The 22,249-nt window shown below is 48.8% G+C and overlaps 1 protein-coding gene across 2 annotated transcripts in view; it reads right to left on the reverse strand.

Annotated features, from left to right (window-relative positions):
- Positions 1–1,861: 1,861 nt before the first annotated feature.
- The window catches only part of LOC123443658 (protein FAM91A1-like), a 28,080-nt gene continuing 7,692 nt past the window's right edge, over positions 1,862–22,249 (reverse strand). Inside the window, exons 2-11 of one of the 2 annotated variants that reach the window (XM_045120140.1) lie at positions 21,344–21,781; positions 17,995–18,112; positions 15,758–15,854; positions 14,816–14,922; positions 6,604–6,726; positions 6,328–6,481; positions 5,049–5,109; positions 4,573–4,937; positions 2,809–4,342; positions 1,862–2,451 (exon numbers count right to left, since the gene is read on the reverse strand). In XM_045120140.1, coding sequence (XP_044976075.1) covers positions 2,205–2,451; positions 2,809–4,342; positions 4,573–4,937; positions 5,049–5,109; positions 6,328–6,481; positions 6,604–6,726; positions 14,816–14,922; positions 15,758–15,854; positions 17,995–18,024 — 2,718 coding nt within the window. In that variant the 5' untranslated portion in view covers positions 18,025–18,112; positions 21,344–21,781 and the 3' untranslated portion in view covers positions 1,862–2,204. The remainder of the gene's footprint in view (positions 2,452–2,808; positions 4,343–4,572; positions 4,938–5,048; positions 5,110–6,327; positions 6,482–6,603; positions 6,727–14,815; positions 14,923–15,757; positions 15,855–17,994; positions 18,113–21,343; positions 21,782–22,249) is intronic. The other variant, XM_045120139.1, reaches the window with a different exon arrangement.

Consider the following 22,249-nt stretch of genomic DNA (forward strand, 5'->3'; position numbering starts at 1 on the left):
TTCGCGATCAAAGTCTTCAGCAGAAGACCAATTTCTTCAGCAAAAGATATACATTTTTAACGGTCGATATTTATCGTATAATTCAAACTCCTCGGCGACTTATAGATCTTGTGTACACTCATGAACACATTCGATACTTAACCTATAAGTCTTCAACCACCAAAATCACTAAGGGCACTAGATGCACTTACAAGCACCAACAGATCTTTGCCCACTAGCCACGACCCCCCTTCAAGTGCTTTCCTCTTCCCCGAAGCGTGGCCGAAAGTGAGCAGGAACAAATTCCTCCTAAGCTTCTTGCACACTGTCCCCTCCGGCACCAAATCCTTCCCAGTGTCTGAGCAATGCCATCTGCATACAAAGCTTTTTCGGACAGCACTTTCCCGATAGCTTGGTTTGGGTTTACCTTCGCCCCTGCGCTCGCCGTCCCCAGCACCACACACTTCTTCTTCTCTGCAATCCTCAGGTTCTTGAGCAGGGCTTCCACTCCTTCCGCCCCCTCCTCCTTCCCTTTCCCCTTCCCCGTCGCTATTTCGGGTAGGTGTATTACGACCCCGGGCCCCGGGGCCCGGGGATCCTAAGGAAGGCTTTTGGTGGCAGGGGCGCTCAAGCTCCCCCCCCCCTCGTCGGCGAACTACTCACTCTCTCTTCCCATCTCCAACCTCCCCACCCGCAGCCAAAATCTACCCCAGCCACAACCAGGGAGCGGCGACAGTGGCTAGCGGTACTGGCAATGGGGGTGGGCAAGAGGACGTCGGATTGGACACGCAAGGCGGCTATGGGATAGACGACACAAACCCTAGTTGCCCACGCGTTGCTGCGGAGTACCCTACCGCCACACACAGGACGAACTAGCACCCACACTGGCGTAAGCTAGATGTCTTGAAACAATGGTAACAGACATAGGATGTACAAGTTGGAATGAGATTTGTGGAAATTCTGAGTGGTGTAGATATAGGTTGCCTTGTGAACCCACAACATTAAAGATTTCTTTTTAGAAGAAAAATAATATTTCTTAGGGAAGGGTGGTGTATATCCTTACAAGATTTTTGGTTCCTTGATCCACCTTTCTTATGGCCATAAATTAAATACAGTAAAAAAAATACTCCTTCCATCACGGTTTAGAAGGCACGTTTGGAAAATCTCTGGGACCAAGGTAGTCATCGATTGGTTGTGAGATGTGGCAGGTGTAAATGCTAATGCGTCTAATCAACTGAGAAAATACTAGTACTAATGTGTGAGCAACAAATTGGGAGGGCACATGCATGAGTAGTACTAGTTCTAATTAATAGGACTAATTGCTTTCGCGTCTTAAACCTTGTCTATTTTAAAAATGCGCGCAAGTTTAACTGTGCCTTCTAAACCGTGACGGAGGGAGTACAACAACAACAACAAAGTGTGGGTAGGCTAGAGCTGAAACCCATAAGATCTCAAAACAACTTATGGTAGTACGAGTAAACCATCAAAATTCAAGAAGTCCAAAGAAATCCAATAAAAGGGGCCAAAAATCAAGGTGTTACAACCACCCAATACTTTTTCTATTGGAAAATATGATACATTTGTAAGATAGTCACATTGTTTCACAAAACACAACACTTTCAAGACTTCGACCAGTCTATAACAAAATTATTATTTTTCCTTTAGTAAAAGTTGCACCCTTTTATCGTCTTTTTATCATTATGAAATGGCAAAAGGTTTCAGAATAAATATTTTTCCACTTTCTTGGATTTTTAGTATTCATCAGGGTGCATATGGCTTGGAACCAAATATCAATGTACCATAAACATCCACATAAGTAAAACATATCTATCAGCACAAGTTGCGCAGGTCACTCCACTAGTTAATTGGAATGGAGAAGACGTTAAGCCAACACCAAGAATTGTTTCTTTTTTCTTATTCGGATGATCCCAAATTCCCAAAGCTAGCACAAAAAGCAATGGAGGAAAAGGCTTGAAAACGTCTACTACAAATTATGAAATTGGAAGGACTCAACAAATGCAATCTCCGAGTTGATCAGCAATGTCTGGTCATTCATGTGATAGACGGCAGACGGCAACGAACTCTTTGTACACCAAAATATTCCCTCAAGAGTCAAGATTAATGAAACCAGCCTTTCGAGAAGCATTAGTTGCAACAATTTCAGTTCTGATTTACCAGCATAGATGGAGATATTGGAGCAAAAGCGAGATGACCACATGGACGCATCATATGAAGGTTGATGAAACTGTTGATGCCTCAGCTATCAACCAGAGAGGTTGTCGAGCTTGAAGACAAGCAGCAATATCAAAGGGGTGTAATTCGACTCCGTCAAAGATAAGGTTTAGTCCTGGCAAGGCTACATCCTTGCTGTGTGCATCTTCTTGATCTGGTTTTCCTTCATGGGTGCATGACTGTTCGCCAGAGATATGTTTGGTGGTAGCCTCGTCATGCTCCAGAGAAAGTGAATATGACCTTTTGAGGTTCACAACATTCGTCAAAAATAAATAAACATGAGAAGAATATGAAACATATGACATAAAACCATAAATTCACAAATACTCCTCCATTCACAAATATAATATGTTGGATATTTCAATATGGACTACATGCAGACTGAAATGAGTGAATACACTAAAACGTGGCTATATACCGATTCACAGAATAGTTAGAACATCTTAATACTCCCTCTGTCCCAAAATTCTTGTCTTAAGTTTGTCTAGAAATGGATGTATTTAAATACTAAAATGTGATTAAATACATTCATATCTAGACAAATCTAAGACAAGAATTTTGGGACGGAGGGAGTAGTATTTATGACGGAGAGAGTACCTGACAGTGCTCCCATCAAAGCCCACAACTTCTGTGTGGCATCTCTGTCGCCCAGCAAGTTTTAGCCTCTCGTGTTCACTTGGTGTTCTTCTGTTGGTCGGTGCTGAAGGATCATTTGTTCGATCCCATCTGCCACTAATACTATTGATTAAAGTGCGAGGTAAATCCCTTGAGCTTCCCTTCTTGTTATATAACTTAGCTACTGGACCAGTTGCTTGATATTCACTACAAAGTTCTCTGAGACGCCTCCTTACATTTTGCATAACATCATAATGTTCTGTGAGATCATCTTTCTGAAGTATATGAGACGCAACCACCCTTTCACAAATCCTCTCACATAAGATTGGATTGAACAAGGGAATTCCAAACTCCAAACTCAAGGGCACCCACTGGTAACTTGCATTTTCTGGGTGAAACTTATCGGATTCAACAAGATTGTTAAGTCTTAATAGACGAAGATAGCCAAGTGTGGTCAACCTAAATTTACTGGATAGATCTTTCAGTACTGAGGTCAAATTAAAGATCTGTTCCTTTGGTAAATTTGCTTGAGCTACCACAGATGCAATTGATTTATCATCATTCTTCAGGGGTAAAGGGATATCCACTGTGACAAGGTTTCCTGATGCGTTAAGATCATCTATGCTAAGTGGTTGCACTAACACAGCAGATTGCTTCAACATTGAGTTCAAGCAATGTAAGAGTAGATTGCCCTTGACCAAATTACCTTCAAACTTCCCTCCTAGTCCACCAACCATAGAGCCATCCCAAGACCATATCAATGCTTTCTCACAACCAGCTAATGGTTCAGGAAGCAATCTGAAGCGCTGTCCTTTCAAGAAAACAGCAGATAGTGGTCCTAAATGGCCTGCGGTGTACAATACTAGCTTCATCCAAGGTGTCATCGCAGAATAAGAGGGTGGACCAAAATGAATTGTGCCTGAAGGACCAGGAAGAACTGATGAAGAAGGAAGAGGAACCATTGACACAATAATGTCATAGTCACGGAGAAACAGCCGTTCTAGTGTTGCTGGAGCAAGCGAAGCAAGGCTCTCACATCGCAGGACATCAACAGTGTACTTCCTTTCTATGAACACATTCGTGCCAGTTGAGCCATTCTCAGCCTCAATTCTAACCATGTTTTCCCCACGTTCTGGTAAACCCATTGTCACCAATGATTCCTCGTCTTTATTATCTAAAACACCAGTAGAGCAGTTATCTTGGGGCACTTTACCAAGGCCATCCTCGGCTCCATCCTCGATGTTCGCCTTGGCCAGATGGGCTGTAACATTTTCACGCAATAAATTTGTTGGAGTCTTTGTTTCACCATCTTTATCAGTATTATCATTAGTAGAAACTCCACCAGACTTTAAACACTCGAGGGACCACCGCAGACTGAATGCATGATTAGCAAACTCCTCTAGCACACCCTCAAATCTTTTTCCTTCTAAACTAGCCAGATCACTGCATAGTTCCGCAATGCAAGAATCACCTAATTTCCCAGCTTCATACAGCGTGACAGCATGAGATTTTAGACCTGCAGTAGGTCAATTAAGGTGCTTAGTACTGTACTTATTTAGGCAATGCACTAGGTACTAGACTATTAATAAGTACTAAACTATTAATAGGAGAAGGGATCACTTTATTTCTATATATTATATAAATAAACAGAAGTAAAATCTTAAACAATGAAACATGAAGGTGTCCCAAGTAATTGCTGTTCAAGAGATTTCATGTTCTGCATTACAAATAAAGATAGTACCTAACCTGGGGACAATGAACCCATCATCAAATATGAAGTAACATTGGCATCAACAACAAAGCCTACATGAGCTGTCCCAGATATTCTCCTGGGTCCATTAGTATCAACGCTAAGCAACTGTTGATTGGACTTTTCTGAGTTGATACTTGCATTTGAACCTTCATCATCATCACTAAGAATGTTACTGGGAGATGGAGGTTCACCTTCGTCTTTAAATACAGAGTCACCATCCACAAGTTTTACAGCCCAGCCCAATCGGCAAGCAAATGATGCCGCTGCCTGCAGCTGATAAAGGTCAGCTTGTAAAGTTGCAGCCAGTTCAGCCACAGTAGCACTAGCACTTGACACAACAAATACAGCATAAAGTAACCTGAAATCAAGAAAATCAGGTAATGGTTTATCACGATACAACATTGCACGTGAAATATATATTGGAATAAGAACTAAAGGTCATCCACACAGAAGGATTGCTAGCCCTTACTCTTCGATTGGGTCTTCATAGGATTGATCCTTGTTAGAAACAAAGCCTTCAAGCCTAGAAACTGAACAAAAAGAAACAATATAGTAACCTCAATACATGTTTTCTTAGCACAAATCGCAAGGCGTGCTTATTACTTCAATCAAAGGAACAACCTTACATGGCCAATTTACCAATTCTTATTACCAAAAAAAAGTAAGAAAACGACTAGGAGATTTTGATATGATGACTAGCAGCATTAAACTGACACCATTACATTAAATGGCACTTCTTTTCTAACAATGCTCTTGGGTTTGATATCCATAAGAATGACTAGTTTTACATTGTTGTCTTTTCTAACAATACTAACATGGTGAGCTACACATAGATTGAAAAGCCATTTAAGATAGCTTTGTTCGCCATACTAGCATGCAATTTCGTATAGAAAGCAAAAGAATGTGATCCATGGGAAGGGGTCTCGGACCACGCGACCATGGCAGAGGCATTTTTCAATCACTTCCTCACTTCTTGGCTAAGCCTCCTTGGTTCCCACTCGAAAGATTGGACATTCGAGGGGAAAGCTGACATGATGGCTGGGTATGTGGGGCAGCACGATTGTGAGGTGCTGGCTGGTCCAACAGGGCGTTGACCTGGGCGGACGGCACGATGGCCAAATCGCAACAAGAGGCAAGTGTGGGTGGCAGACAGCGGCAGCAGCAGTCAGAGGTTCGGCAGCAGCAAGGGAAAAAGGAAAAGCGGCGGCCAGGAAGACAACGGTGCAGCATGAGATCGGACCTTAGCACGAGTCCACGTGCGAAAAGATAACCTAGGGCTCTGATACCATGTTAGAAAATATGCAACTTGTATTTCCAGGTGGTCATAGGCCGCCAATATATTATGCAGACCCCTTACAGAACGGAGAAGATACAAACGGGTACACAGTACTTCTCTAAAATGCACAGGCGATGTGTTAAATGCTGAACCTGTCAAAGCAGAAAAACTATTCGCTTGCATCTTTGTACAACATATATGTTTGGTTTCCACCAAAGATAAGAAATTTAGGACAAAATCATTTAGGTCATAACTCAATCGGAAAGGGAAAAGCCTATCCAAATCATTTATTGGCAGTCACGAGACAAGATATTACATGCCCATGAAACAAAGAGAATACATGAATGCGGCATTTAGATCCAAGACAGCATGAGCAACAACGCCAACCAATTAGAGTAATTTTAATATGAATAAACTAAACATTACATGGGTGTCTTATCCTCAAAAAGTATTTCATGAACTCTAAAAATACCTTTGAAGCGGTCATCACTGTAAACAGGCACATCAAAGTACACTAAACCTCTTTTATAGAGGTCATCTATAATCTTCATATCAAAAAGAACATATGAATTGGCTTCCTCTTTGCAGATTTTGTCTATGGTTGCTGTTTCTTCTTCTGAAAGTTTCTACAGTACATTAATAAACATTAATTCTTATCAGTTCTACATAAGACTTCACAAAGAAATGATAGCTTCATATAGAACAAACAAGAAGCTCATCTTCCACACTGAGAAAGAGGGAACCTGACCTTGAACTCTTCCAATGTAAAGTTAACCAGACAAACTCCCCACCAAGGCTCGATTGGAAAGTTAACAGGCTGTGTAGGCAGTAAATCTTTTGCGATTGATTTGTTCAGCTTCCACATTAGTTTCTGAAGAATTAAACAGAGGGAAACCCATCATTTACTAGGAAGATCCATCTTGCTGCAAGATAGTTTACCAACATGATAAACCTCTCTAGGTATACTGAGAACAAAGTTAACCTGATTTCCAAGACTAATCATGAACTAAACTAACTTGATTTTTTTCAAAAAGGAGGGGGAAAAACCCGGCATAATAATACTTTCATGACTTCCAACTACACTAGACATGACTGGCTAACACATTGCATTACAGTAGATAAATGATGTGGCTAGACTATACCTGGGCATGGGCAGCCCGGCCCGGCCGGTCCGACCCGGCCCGGCCTGAAAATCCCGGGCCGGGCCAGGCCTATTTGTGCCATCGGGCCGGGCTCGGGCCGGAAAGTTGAGCCCGATGGTCAGGTCGGGCCGGGCTCGGGCCTATGGAAAAACAAAATTAAACCGCGGTCGGGCCGGGCCGGTCGGGCCTTGTCGGGCTTTTTTGGTCTCGGGCTGGGCTTGGGCCCAACATTAAGGCCCGACAGTCGGGCCGGGCAGGGCTCGGACCCGGGTTTTCAGCATCGGGCTTGTTTTTGCCCGGCCCGAAGAATGCCTAGGTATAGGCTAGACTCTCCCTTTAAGCACTCGTGCATAAGTACCTCACACTATACATGCCCTTAGGGTTCACCAGATTAATGGCTAAATGAATTTATTCTTGAATGAGAAAAGCTACTTCGATTTTTTTGGCAAGCTGAATCACAACTTGATGTCTGACGGATGGCTCCGCTCCCATCCCTCCCTAGCCTAGGTTAGCCCACCCCACCACGCCGCCGTCGATTCCCGCCGGCAGCGCTCCTCCAAGCCCCACCCCACCTCCATGGCGTCTCCCAGTGCCTCCCCTTCCCGCTCCGGCGACCGCGTCTCCTACGGCGAGCGCCGCTGGGCCGAGTCTGATGGGGAGTCCTCCTCGGCGCGCTCGTACTGTGAGGTCGCGCGCACGCCGGCGGCCCCGCTGCGCCTTGCTGCCGCCGAGCCGGAGGCGGCCGGCCCCGCGGCGGCCACGGCGACGGCTGCGGGCAAGCTCCCCGCCAAAGACCGCCTGGGACCCCGCTCCGAGGTGCACCGCGTCGGACGCGAGGTCACTATGGACGCGGACGGGTTCCAGCACCCCCGGCGGAAACACCACAGCCGGCCTCATCGTACACCTACGCCGAGCCCCCCATGCCCGCGCAGCCCCTCCCCGGAGGAGGTTGCCGGCCTGTGCTTCCGTTGCCTAGACCGCTACCACAGGGTGCGGGACTGCACCAATGATGTCAGGTGCCGACGGTGCCTCATCTCCGGCCATGTTTCCCGCGACTGCGAGACCCACCTGCGCGCCAGGCCTGCGCCTCTGCCCGCCGCCGCGCCGCGTGCTGCACCCGCACACCAAGCTGCAGCCCCACCCCCTCCGGCCCCAACTCCGGTAGCGCCGATGGCCGCTGGCCCTGTGCCAGCGCGTATCATCATGGCTCGCTCCGTCGAGATGGAGGAGGCGGAGGTGGTGTTGTCCCACGCCCTGGTGGCCACCATCGCTGGAACCAGGCCGCGTGTGACCCCGGAGGACGTCGCCGGCGAGATGTACCGCTCGTTCCAGCTCGAGGAGGGGGACTTCACGGTCCACTCCCACCACCCCGAAGATTTCCTCATCATCTTCGGCTCCCAGCATTCCATGGACCGACTCCGCGGCGAACACTTCGTGCGAGGACTGCACTTCACCGTCACGCTTCGTCCCTGGAGCAAGCTCGCTCATGCCGGCTGCGGCGCGTTCGAGTATCGCGTGGAGCTCGAGCTCCGCGGTATTCCCGCCCATGCCTGGCACCTCGCAACGGCAGAGCACATCCTCGGGCCCAGCGTGTGGATCGAGCGCCTCCACCCACACACGCGTTCTCGCGCAGACCTCGGCGTGTTCCGCCTCTCTGGCCGCGCCCACGACCCCAGCCTCATTCGCCGCTCCGGCGAGCTCGAGATCGTTGAGCTCATCCCTTCCAGCTCCACATCCGTCGCGCCCTCCGTCTGCACGCTCATCTACCCCTTCACGGTCGCGCTCTCTCGCTCCGAGGTGGACAGAGCGGTCGCCCGTAGCGCGGGGGGTAGCGCAGACCCTGGCGACGGCAGCGGAGGGGCTGGAACCGGCAACGACCCGGCCACTGGCCCAGGGCCTGGCCGCGCCCGCCGCCGCGGCCGCAAGCGCCGCCGCAACGATGCGCCGCCGGCCGGCCGTGCACATGGCATGGCAATCGACACCCTTAGCTGGCACACGGCAGGCCGTGCGCTTTGAGCCGACGGGGTGGTCGTCTCTAACTGGCCATCTACTCGCTCGGCAGCGCCGCCGCCCGTACGCTACGCGGGGAACAAGATGGACGGATGGCCCGGTGAGCGTGGCGGGGCCCAGCACCCTCGTCGCTTTGCCAAAAAGGGAAAGCAAGTTTGGCAGCCAAAGGGGCCACCCCCTGTGGCCGCTCCTGCGAAAGCTGTCGTGCCAACAGTGGCCTGCCCGACAGGATCAGAGGCACCGCCAGCTGGCGAACACTCATTGGCCCAGAACCCACCCACGACTGCGGCCCGGACCAACGACGATTCAAAACGCATGTCGCCTAGCGCGGGGTCGTGCGGACCCATTGGACCTAGCAACGCTGCGACCAACCAGGGCGCACCTCGGGATCAGGAGGACCCCCCTCCCTGCAGCGAGGTACCAGACACCCAGCCAGCGGGGCCCATCTGCGCCCCTGGCATTGATCCTGTGTCGGGACAAAGCGGCGATTCGCCTGGGTCCCGCCCTGCTCCTGGTTTGGAGCCTTCTGCAGACTGGCCCACACGCAGCCTGGCGCGGGAGGATGAGACTAACGGTGCCTCCACCGCCACACCGGCCGGTATTGACCCCGACAAGGACGGCCCATGCGAAGGCCCAGACGCAGCAACCCCGTGTGCAGGCCCAACTCCGCTCGGGCCCCTTCCGCTACTGGGCCAGGAGCCCAGCTTTGTGGCCGAGACGCCATGCACGCCGCAGCTGATCAACGACGAACCAACACCCGTGTTGGCTACCCCAACGCCTGGCAAGTTCGCTTCGCCTCCGGTCACGATGCGTCGCACAGGAGTGCGGAAGATGAAGCCTCGCGCGCTCATGCTGGGGGAATTCCTCACGGCCGCCACCAAACACCTCAACGCGGCTCTCCCCGCACCCGAGAGACGCCCACGACATCGCCCATTGAACTTCTCCCCCACCCAGCGCCGCGGCAGATCAGCCACCAAAGCTGCACAGTCAGCCACTCCTCCGACCGCGGAGAGAAGGGCGCAGGTCCAAGTGCTGCGCACACTCGGCATCATCGGGCTAGACCAGAAGATCACGCAGGCCGAGATGCGCGCCTACGATGGGGTCTTCGCCACGCCCATCCCCTTGACCATGCTCGCAGCCATCGCTGCCTTGGTGGACCGGGAGATTCCATCTAGCCTTGAGGAAGCGTCGAGCCCCTCCGACCCCATCGTCGCCACTGTCGCAACTTAGCCATGTCGCACCGCAAGGCCCGTCGATCTCGTGTCTATGGATCACGGCCTTCAGATAGTTGTGGCAAATGTGCGAGGCATGAACGCCCGCGCGCGCAGGTCGAGCATTAGGTCGCTCCTTGGCACAACGAATGCATCGGTTGTATGTCTGCAAGAAACGAAGATGGCATTGATTTGCTCGTCGACCGTCCTCGAGGCGTTGGGATCGGAGTTCGATGATTACACGTACTTACCCGCCGATGGGTCGAGAGGAGGCATCCTCCTAGCGTGGAAAAGCAAAGTGGTGTCCATCACAGACCCTTTGTTCACCACAAACGTTGTCTCCGCCAAGCTCTCTACCGCGACAGGGACACCATGGTGGATCACCGTGGTATACGGACCACAGGACGACGCGGCAAAAATAGCGTTCATGCAAGAGCTCCGTAATGTGCGTGCAGACTGCACCGGCCCATGGATGGTGTGTGGGGATTTTAACCTCATATACAAAAACGAGGACAAGAACAATGGGAATCTAGACAGGCGCATGATGGGCCGCTTCCGACGCCTCATAAACGACCTGGCGCTCAAGGAGATCTACCTAAACGGACGGCGGTATACCTGGTCCAGCGGGCAGTCAGCGCCCACCCTGGTCCACTTGGACCGTGTGTTGTGCACATCCGACTGGGAGGACATGCACGGAGAATGCCACCTACGCTGCCTTGCGTCCGTTATATCGGACCACAGCCCGCTGCTCTTGGATTGCTCGCCACTGCCAAAAGGACGCCCACGGTTCCATTTTGAAGATTTCTGGCTACGCCTCGACGGCTTCTAGGAAACGGTGCAAGCTGCATGGCACTCTGTCCACGACGACGACCCATTCCGGCGCCTTGTGCTTCGCCTCCAAGCCACTGCGCGCAGCCTGACTAGCTGCAGTGCGCGCTCCGTCGGGAATGTGAAACACAAGCTTGCGATAGCCAGGGAGCTGTGCCTGTGCTTCGATGGTGCGCAAGAGACCCGGATCCTAACCCCCAGCGAGCAATGGCTGCACAAGCAGTTGAGGCTGGTCCACCTCGGCCTGGCCTCCCTGGAGCGCTCCATCGCACGCCAACGGTCGCGCATCACCATGCTCCAGGACGGAGACACCAACACCTAGTTCTTCCATCGGCAATGCACCTACCGCAGGCAGAAGAACAGAATCCATACCCTAAACGCTCATGACCAGATTCTTACGGACCAGAGAGATATGGTGGAGGCGGCCTTCGAGCACTTTGACGCACTGTTGGGCACGCCGTGGAGCACGACTGTGCGCTAGACCTGGAGCAGCTCATCGAGCCTCGCGACCTGCTCGACCTCGACGCGCCCTTTGGGGCCGACGAGATCTGGAACGCCGTGAAGCGGCTGCCGGCCCGGAAGGCGCCTGACCCGGATGGATTCACTGCTGAGTTCATCCGTGCCTGCTGGGATATTATCCAGCACGACTACGTCGCCGTGTTCCAGCAGCTCTACGAGATGCGAGGGCGAGGGTTTGGCCGGCTCAACCAGGCCCTCCTCACGCTGATTCCGAAGCGACCCGACGCGAGCAGCCTGGGCGACTATCGCCCAATAAGCTTGATACACCTCGTGGCGGAAATCTTCGCCAAGGTCCTGTCCTTGCGACTAGCGCCAAAGCTGAATGACCTGGTGAGCCGCAACCAGAACGCGTTCATCCCCGGCCGCAGCCTCCACGACAACTTTGTCCTTGTGAGGCAATCAGCCCGGATGCTGCACCAGCTGGGAGCGCCACGAGTGCTGCTCAAACTCGACCTAGCGCGCGCCTTCGACTCCATAGCATGGCCCTTCTTGTTCGAGGTGCTGCGTCGGTTCGGGTTCGGAGATAGATTCCTGGAGTGGCTAGCAATCTTGCTATCCTCGTCAAGCACTAGGGTGCTCGTCAACGGGGAGCCTAGCCCTCCCATATGGCACCGGCGCGGGCTTCGCCAAGGTGACCCGCTATCGCCGCAGTTGTTCGTCCTCGTCGTCGACGTGCTGGGAAGGCTGGTCAAGTGCGCTGTCGATCTGGGTATCCTACAACAGCTACATCCACGTCGCGCCATCCCAGCGATGTCCCTCTACGCGGACGACGTAATGCTATTCTGCCACCCCGTGCGCAGCGACATTACTGCAGTCAAGGAGATGTTGCTACTGTTTGGGCGAGTGTCAGGACTGCACGTCAACTTTGGTAAGAGCTCCGCAACACTCTTACGCTGCAACCAAGAAGAGGCTGGACCGATCGTTCTTCACCTGGGATGCCCAATCGTGGAACTACCCATCACATATCTCGGCATCCCGCTCACGGTGCGACGACCCACTGCGGCGCAGCTGCAACCGGTCGTGAGCCGGACTGCCGATGCACTGCTGGCATGGAAGGCGCACCTCACAAACCACGCCGGCCGCCTCGCGTTGGTAAAGTCAGTCCTCGCCGCGATCCCCATCCACCAGCTCCTCGTGCTCGCCCCGCCCAAGCGAGTCATCAAGCAGCTCGAGAAGATACAGAGAGGATTCCTATGGGCTGGAAGAGCCGAAGCTAAGGGAGGGCACTGCCATGTCAATTGGCGATGCGTATGCCGGCCTATCTCCCTTGGAGGCTTAGGCGTACGCGACCTTGAGCGTGCTGGGCTTGCATTAAGGCTGAGATGGCTATGGTTTTCACAAACAGACATAGATCACGCATGTGCTGGGCTCGACCTTCAGTTCTCAGCCACCGAGCGTGCGCTGTTCTTTGCCTCCACGACCATGGAGCTGGGAAACGGGCAGATGGCCCTGTTCTGGGAGGATCGCTGGATCCAGGGCGATCAATCAGCGAGATCGCGCCAGTGGTATACGCCTGCTGCCCCAAGCGACGGCGGAAGCAGAGGACGGTGGCACAAGGTCAACATGGAAATAGCTGGACCCACGACATCCAGGGCATATTTGGCATACACGAGATGGGGCAGTTTCTCCAGCTCTGGCAGATGATTGCGGACACCATCCTCACCGAGGAACCTGACCGCCTGATATGGAAATGGACTTCCACGGGCGCATACTCAGCACGGTCTGCCTACCTCGCCACGTTCCATGGATCAGTAACCTGCCCTGCTTGGAAGATGATATGGAAGGCATGGACGCCGCCAAAGGTTAGGTTCTTCCTCTAGCTTGCGCAGCAGGACAGATGCTGGACTGCAGACCGACTCGCCCGTCGCGGCCTGCAGCACCATCCACGATGCCTTCTATGCGACCAGGCCTTTGAGACTATCCACCACATCATCATTGCATGCCCATTCACCCAACAGATTTGGCATGAGGTCCTCGCGTGGTTTCGATTGCCAGTAGGATGCCCCAACCAGGAGGACTCGCTACTCGACTGGTGGAACCGCGCGCGACACAACACCCCCCACCCACAGCGGAAAGGGATGGCATCCATCACCCTGCTCCTACCCTGGATGGTATGGAAACACCGCAACGATTGCGTGTTTGACAGGGCACAACCCTCCATTGCTGCACTAATGTCAAATATCAAGGAGGAGGCTACCTTATGGGCACGGGCTGGAGCCAAAGGGCTTCGGGTTATCCTACCGTAGACATGGGATGTACACTAAGTAGCATTAGAATGCTTGTATCCTGCCTCCTAGGAGGATTGTAACAAACTCTATCTTTTCAATATAATGAAACGCAAAGGTCCTTTGCGCTTTCTCGAAAAAGAAAAAGAAAAGCTACTTCCTCCGATCCATATTACTTGTCTTAGATTTGTCTAGATGCGGAGGTATCTAACACTAAAACGTGTCCACATACATCCGTATCTAGACAAATCTAAGACAGGTAATATGGATTGGAGGGAGTAGTATTTTATTTTAGAATACTTTTAAATCACATGTTATTGATCTTTCTAATAGATAACTCAAAGTTCCACATAATCAACTATTTAGGCCAATACTAAAAGCAATATGCCAGAGATATAAATGCATGTGCAAACAGAGGACTGGAAACACAGAGGAAATTAGATCATATTACATTGAACGTGCAAGAGCACATCCTATGATACGAAGAAACAACAACAAAGCCTTTAATCCCATACAAGTTGGGTTAGGCTAGAGCTGAAACCCATAAGATCTCGCAACCAACTCATGGTTCTGGCACATGGATAGTTAGCTTCCGTGCATCCCTGTCCATGGCTAGTTCCCATCACACGAAGAAAAGCAAAACAAATTTACAAGTCCAGACACGTCAGGCTTTTCATCTGAAGGGAAAGGAAAAAACTGAGGACCAAACCTAGCAATACACACCCTGAAGCCTATTCCTTGGCGACCCAGAGCTTAGATTCTATGGAAAGAAACCATTTGATTTCATAGTAAAGCTATGGTGTTCTCATGGTTAGTTTGGGGTGCAGAATTGGAAATGGAAAACAGAATTTAGCAACTAATTCCAATTTCATGGAACCGAAAATAGTAGATGAATTTCAACTGTTGGATCACAATCTATTCAGCCAGAGAGCACCTTAAAGCCTATGTATGTTTCACAAGATTGAAAGGGCAATTGATACAATGAAAATAGAGTAATGAGAACATTGACAATAGTGTAGTACTACCTTTGATCTGCATTTGTTCATGATATCAATAAATTCATTTCTTCCAATACCAGTAAGCCTTAGGGCATCAGCAGCAGTGAAGTTTGGAATACTATCATATGGTTGTTCTGCAATGTAATTACACATGTAAGAAATATAAATCAATATTGTCGATGAATAAAGCGAGTAAAAATCCCATCACATGTGATATTTCATCTCATTTGTTCCAGCGTGGCTCCTAACTATTGTTAGAGTACTATATATATAGCCGTGTAGCCTTCTGTATTTACCCCATTGTATAAGGTGTTTTCTGCATATTTCCTGCACCTATACACGGAGGGAGTACAAGACTAAAGAGCCATATTTGCTTCTACTATCATTAGTGATTGATTATAGCTGGACATGCTAAACATCCAAGTGCATGAGACGCCCATGATAAAGCAAGAGGTGGAAAACCAAAAAAAATTGTGTGTGTGCGTGTGTGAGGGGGGGGGAGAAGGCATGAATGCCATTACATTGCCCTGTTCTACAAAACTGAAAAGGACTCGCATGAAAACCTGAAGCATTCAGTTTTGTAGAACAGGGCAATGTAATGATAGGTGTGTGCCAACCTGAAGCATTCATGCCTTCGCCCCCCCCCCCCCCCCTTCGCCCCCATGATAAAGCAAGAGGTGGAAAACCAAAAAAAATTGTGTGTGTGCGTGTGTGAGGGGGGGGGGGGGTGGGGGGGGGGGGGCGAAGGCATGAATGCTTCAGGTTGGCACACACCTATCATTACATTGCCCTGTTCTACAAAACTGAAAAGGACTCGCATGAAAAACAATTGAGTCAACCTGGGATACCAGCAGATTTCAAAGAATGAAAGGTGGAAATTTTCCAGCAGAAAATAATTAAAACGGATCTGTAGGACTACAGCACAAGATATAATTCTTTGAAAGAATCTTGCAGTTAACAACACATTACCGTTCTTCATAGTTTCGAACAGGATGTCACAGTAATATCTGAATGGCGAGATCCTCAATACTCGGCATATATAGTCTGCAAGATGGTATGGATATAACTGCAAAAAATTATGTATGAAGTGAGATATTTGAGCTTTTCAGGTTGGGTTAGACTGGTTTCTGTTACATACACAAAAATGACAGTTCCATGCAAGATGTAATTCCAAGTGCTGTTTCATCTTTTCAAGATAAGAGAATGTTGAATCATACCATATACCCAACAACCATCAGAACACATCAACAAAAGAGCAACATGAGCTTGCAGAAACAATTACAGAAAAATAATAGAAACTGTAACTGGCAAGATACAGTGAAAACAAAGTATCCAAAAATCAAAGAGTAAATTCCACATTTTACCCATTTGATGTTTACCACATATAAAATTTTCTGCCACATTTTACCCCAAAGTTGTTACATTGTGTCAAGTTCAACCCAATTTAATAAGTTGCACCAATTTTGAGCGGCTGGGTCCACTTGTCAGGCCGACATGGCTGGTGACTGGCATTCCAACTCAGAAGCATAAACCAGTTGGGAGTGTACTACCTACCCACACAACCTGAACCAGCAACCCCGCCCATGTGGAGAAACCAGCGATCGCTGCCGCCGAGCTCTATCATGCGCTGCCGCTCCTCCTTGCCGCTGTTTGCTCATCTCTAGCCCACTATGTGGTCTCACAGAGTGAATCTGGCTTGACCACATCAACAAATAGGCGAAGTCTAGTGGGCCGGGTTTGCGGGTTCTGCTGATGGGCGAGGAAGCAGGTCTGGTCGTGCGGATAGGGAGGACATACCGAGCTGGTTTGCACTTTGGAGTTGGCATCCAATTCACTAGCCATGTCATCCAGACATGTCGGCCTAACTGATCAAAATCAAAGAAAAAACATTAAATGGGAAAAACTTGACACGACGTAATAGCTACGGGTCAAATTTAGCAGCAATATCTAAATGGGATAAACACTGTCATAAATGTACAGATGCGCGCGCGGGGGGTGGGGTGATTAATTAAACTTGAAAATTCCTCAAAAGTTCAAAGAGAACTTCACTATCCTAATTTTGGACACAAACTTAATTAGTGTGCGCAGGCCAGGTCAAGGTGACACCTGGGCTAATCTCACTTTCCCAGGGGCCGATGCACCACGTTGTATGTGTGGGTCTCTTGGAATTTTGCAAAACATCCCACTGAACCTAGCCATAACATTTTCTTCCTCCACTCTATTCACCTTTATGTTACATTCTTGTGATTCGTCTTCTCTGACAAAATGAACATGGAGACAAATGAACAGGCTGGTCTAAGAGATAGAGAAATTCTGCTGCTGCCGTCAAGAATCGGCAGCTGATGGAGGTTAGATTGCTTTGTTCTCCCGAAAAGAGAACATATCTATGCGGGCAATGCAACACCTACTCATTGCATCCCTATATCTGCAATCTCGGCTACACAACACCATGACATGTTGGTAGGCACGCACGACGCAGTGCAATGTAAGTGATTAGGTGCTGCCCTTGTTCGGCATGACCAAGTCGTACCCAGGATCAACATCTGATCAGTCTTCTCCTCCAAATTGATTTTGTGTGTGTTTTCGACCTCTCGCGTCACACTGCTAAAGACTTGGTGTGAGAAAAGGTATCAAATGGAGTTGGTGATGCATGCGTCTCGCAGTTGATGAACAAAAAGGCAGCCACCTTTGACCATCATCCAGCAGGTGCTGATTTTAAATTTCAGGAGGGCTGAGCGTGGCACTTGACAGTCAGGGTGGCACCTAATTGATCAGGACTGCGCCCAATGATCAAGTTATCAGACCGAAATGAATGTTTATCAAGTTCTGTGACTTGGTTGCACCCAGCACAAAAGATGTTGTATTCGCACTGTATTTACTCATAAAAAAAGGGGAGCCCGGTGCACGTAGCTCCCGCTTGCGCAGGGTCCGGCCACTTTGGGTCTATTGTATGCAGCCTTTCCCTACATTTCACATTTCTGCAAGAGGCTGTTTCCAGGACTTGAACCTGTGACGCAGCTTTACCACTGCGCCAAGGCTCCCCTTCTGTATTTTACTCATAACAGGTAAAAAAAAATGGGTACAGTGATGCGCTAGTGAATGTTTATCAAGAGAGGATTGAAATTTTCCTTCAACAAGTGCCCAACCTTATGCAAAATTTCCATTCTGAAATGTTATCAGGAAAATGGGAGGTATTAGAAACATACTGCAAGATTACGCCGAAGATAGTGCATCATTTCTTCATAGTATTCCCCTTCCCTGTAAACTCGACGGGCAAAGCAGGTATTCCATTGTAATCGTTTTCGGATGCAATAATCTACAATCCTGCCACAAAAATTAACACAAGATTACTCCTGAAAATTTAAATCTATACCAAGAACGGGAATCAAGATACGAAGTACTACAAGGGAGTTCTTTGAGAAGGTCTCTTATGAAGGAACGTACAATGATATTTGTAAGACACGAAGTATTGGTACAAAGGTACCTTGTTAGGACACCAACCCTAGCTACAAGGCTCCCTCCTTTACACCCACTCCACAAACACCAATATTTTTGTGTCCCAAGTCATGCAGAATGGATTGCACTCCAGCCTCCAAAACCAACACCAATATATTTGTATTTATTGTTGCAGGATTGTCATCTCTCGGATGTCCCACCATAACAGTGTATGCTCGAGGTAACACAAGTTCTGAACCTGCCACACCCGCCTGACGAGAACGGGCACAAGCGCCCCTGGATGCCGAAATGGAGTTCCCCAGATGTGAGGGAGAAGGGGTTCGACTTTGGTCACGCATATTTCCTTTGGTACCAACTCTGCACTTGCATGGTAATGCAGCACAATGGTTTCATGCGTCCCCTCAGTTCAGTGCTCTGCTATTTTACAGTAATTTTATATGAGAATGTGCACAGAATTGTATGCGAGATTTGCTTGTGCTGAAGCAACAGGGATCAGTGGAGTATTGTAGTTAGGGCCTGTTTGGGACTGCTCTGCTCCAGAAAAATCAGCTCCGCTCTAGAAAACGTAAACCAAACGGGATAGCTCCACGATATACCGCCGCTCCGCAAAAAAACTAGAATCTGGGGTACAGCTCCTTGTTTTTTTGTGAAGCTCTCTAGTAGGTGCTCCATAAAATTGTAGAAGCTGGAGTTGAAAGAAAATTACCCGCCACTGCCACCAGTAAGTGGATACCCCTTCGTTTCTCCCCTCTCATCCAATCAAATAGATCCTTTACACCAAATTTTCCATTCGTGAAGCCGTAGCTAGATGAAAGCCAAACATTCTCTTTGAAAGAGTTCCAAGTCCTGTATGAAACTGCTCTAAAGTGAATTTGGTGGAGCGGAACTGATTTTGGTGGAGTAGAGCAGTCCCAAACAGGCCCTTAGTGAGACTGTGTATTACTGTACGACGTTAGATTGTATGAAGGTGTAATTAGTGAGACTATGTTAGTCATTCATTTCATTCTGGGCCTGAAAGAAGAAATTAGACATGCAGTTGAGCTCCAGTGCGTCAGGAATGATTATTGTGTCCAACGGCGGCGTAGGTTGCAACCTAGGGCAGAGGCTACCTCCATGAAAGAAAGAAGTGGAGCAGAGAAGGAGGCTTGGCTGCTGTTGTATTTATAGGAGGACGGTTAGGGGTGGCTGTGAGTGTTTGTGTTTTGCACGAAAGTCATGACGACGTATTGCTGGGCTATTGAAATCAACTATGCATGAGTCACAATCGGACGCGCTGATAAGGAAGACCAGATCTTTGAATTTTTCCGGTACTTATCGTGACAGACGAAAATATTGGAACAGGAAACAGATATCAAGAATATGTTGCCTTCTTTGACACGAAGGTACGTGAGACAAATTGGTTTGTGAATCGCACTTGAGGTTGCGTCCTGGGTTCAAATCCTAGCGACATGCATTTATTTTTCTAAGCCGCATTGCCGCCACAGTAGCAGGCTGAAGCAGAGACCCAACATGGCCCATTAACAAAGTGCGCAAGCAGCACGGAATGGAGGGGTCAGCCCATGTTCTTCTAAACCGCTATTGCCGCTGCACTAGCGGGCAGGCCGACGCAGAGGCCCAACATGCCTCATTAAAAAAGTACACAAGCCAGCGAGCGGAGCAGCATGGAGGAGCCAGGCAGCCGGCCCAAGGGTTGTGTGCAAGACGTGAAACCGGGGACCGATGTAGAAAACAATTTGCAGAAACAATCCCCCCACCCCCCACCCCCTTTAATAACATGCCGGGAGAAAAAAAATATCGCATGCCCCTAACTCAATAAGCATGGTTCAAAACCCTCCTTCCAACAGGTCCACATCCTTTATTTCAACATAGCATCCCACTCGTGTTGTCGCTTATCCTCATTTTCGTCCCTGCCAAACGCGGTATACACCTGACCACAACACATTGGAATGTGGTCAATCTCAAGCCAATGAGCTCGGCCACCGCACGACACATCTGTCATTGAACCGCGCTAGCGCAAGAGAATGTTTCAACCTTTAAAAACTAACTCGTCGAGTTGGGCGTGAACTCGCCCTCCACAAGGTATTCCCTACACTCGATGTAGAGGCTACATATAAGCTAATAAGACATGGAGCAGTAGAAGCAGTTTTCAAGAAAAAACGGTCAGAAAAATTCGCAAAACATGAAACAATAGAGGTGAGGTGGGAGATGGAGCGTCACAGCCCTAGAATAATGTTTGTTATTAGTTGCATTAAAGCATCCATGCATCATGTGTAAATTCCATTAAATTTTGAAATGGGGATGAGCAAAACCCTAGCACCAAATAAAATTCAAATAGGTTCAACTTAAAGATACTTTCAATGCCGAGGAACAAAAGAAACATAAAATAGAACCCTACATATTCTTGCATAATCTTGTAACAATAAAATGACAGACAAACCATGGTGACTACATATAACATATTTATGACCCATTACAACACACGGACAATAAAAAATTTCCTTTTTCTCTCCGGTGAAACATAACTCTTATGGGCACAAAATACGGCCAAAAAGGGAGGAAGAAAAAAAAGTAAAGGCATGTCTCATCATATTACTCATTGCCTAGTCCACATGATCTTTATGACTACAAATAAATTTTGTCGTGATGTAGTACAAAACAATTGTCTTAATATTGTGGCTAGCGCGTATGCTAGATTTTGAACACATATGGCAAGGAAATAAAGCTTTCGTTTTCTAAAAAGAATGAATATGTAAGCTAGAACCTCGTTTTTCAACATTTTGATCTTATACGTTTTTTCGGGAACGCGCATGAAAATTGTGTGTCGATATATTCATTCTTACTAGAGGCCTGCCCTTAGGCTAACCGAAACCCTTGTCCACCATCCACCACACCCCCTAAGATAGACTACTCTCAGTCGCCCACAGTTCCACGAATTACCCGCCTCTTCTGCCACGCAAACTGGCACACTTTCCACTCATCAACAATGTGAGTCGTTATTCCCCTGATGGCCAAGGAAATTTTGTCAAAAACTCTCCTACTTCTTTCTTTCTGGATTGAGTTTAGCACTAGGATGATGTAAGAGTTGAGCTCCATCCTTACCGCCGCCGCCGTGTTACTAGTCCTTGTGCACCAGTGCATCACCATGTCCTGGTGGGAAGGGGTGAAGCTTTCCCGTCCCTTAACCCTCAACACCTCGAACCACACTGTGCACGCAGAGGGCATTGCACGAGCAAATGATCAAGAGTTCCTGGCTCCTGCAGACACTTCAAGTAGCTCTGCTGGTATGGTAGGCCCCTTGCGGCAAGGCGGTTAGAGGTCCAACACCTGTTCTTGACGACCAACGACGTAAAGAACTTCAATTGTGGCGGCGCTCAAGAGTTCCAAACTTCATTTGCTCCAGGCACCTCAGTTAAGTAAAAGAAGAAAGCACGGTATGTAGTCCTTCCCAAGTAGCACCCAAATTCCGTCTAGATCCATATGAATGTGTCTGGCTCGTCGTTCATGTGCACGACCTCCCTCTGCATCCTGCCCCACAACCTGTAGAATTGAATGATCATGGCAATTGTAAACAGACATTTGATGTGTTCTGTTAGAGTACTATATATATAGCCATGTAGCCTTTTGTATTTACCCCATTGTATAAGGGGTCTTCTGTATATTTTCTGCACCTGTACATGTATATATACTGGCCTATGGCCTCATGGGAATACAAGTTACATATTTCCTAACATGGTATTAGAGCCTTAGGATTTTTTTTCGCACACGCAACTCGTGCTTTCAACCGGCCATTGCCTTCCCCCAACGGCCGTCGTTGTCTTCCCATGACTGTGCTGCGTCTGCAGGTAAACGCCCCTGCATACCCCGCGCAGGTGGGTTGCGTGCCTGTTGCAGCTCCCGTGCTCCTGGATACACAAGCACGTGGCATGTTGTTGCTGCTCCACCCAATCCGATGAACCTGGTCTTCCGCAGCTGCCAGCTGTCCACGACTGCCTTTGGCCTGAATCG

The sequence above is a fragment of the Hordeum vulgare genome, chromosome 3H, assembly GCF_904849725.1.
Source record: "Hordeum vulgare subsp. vulgare chromosome 3H, MorexV3_pseudomolecules_assembly, whole genome shotgun sequence".
NCBI lineage: Eukaryota > Viridiplantae > Streptophyta > Magnoliopsida > Poales > Poaceae > Hordeum > Hordeum vulgare.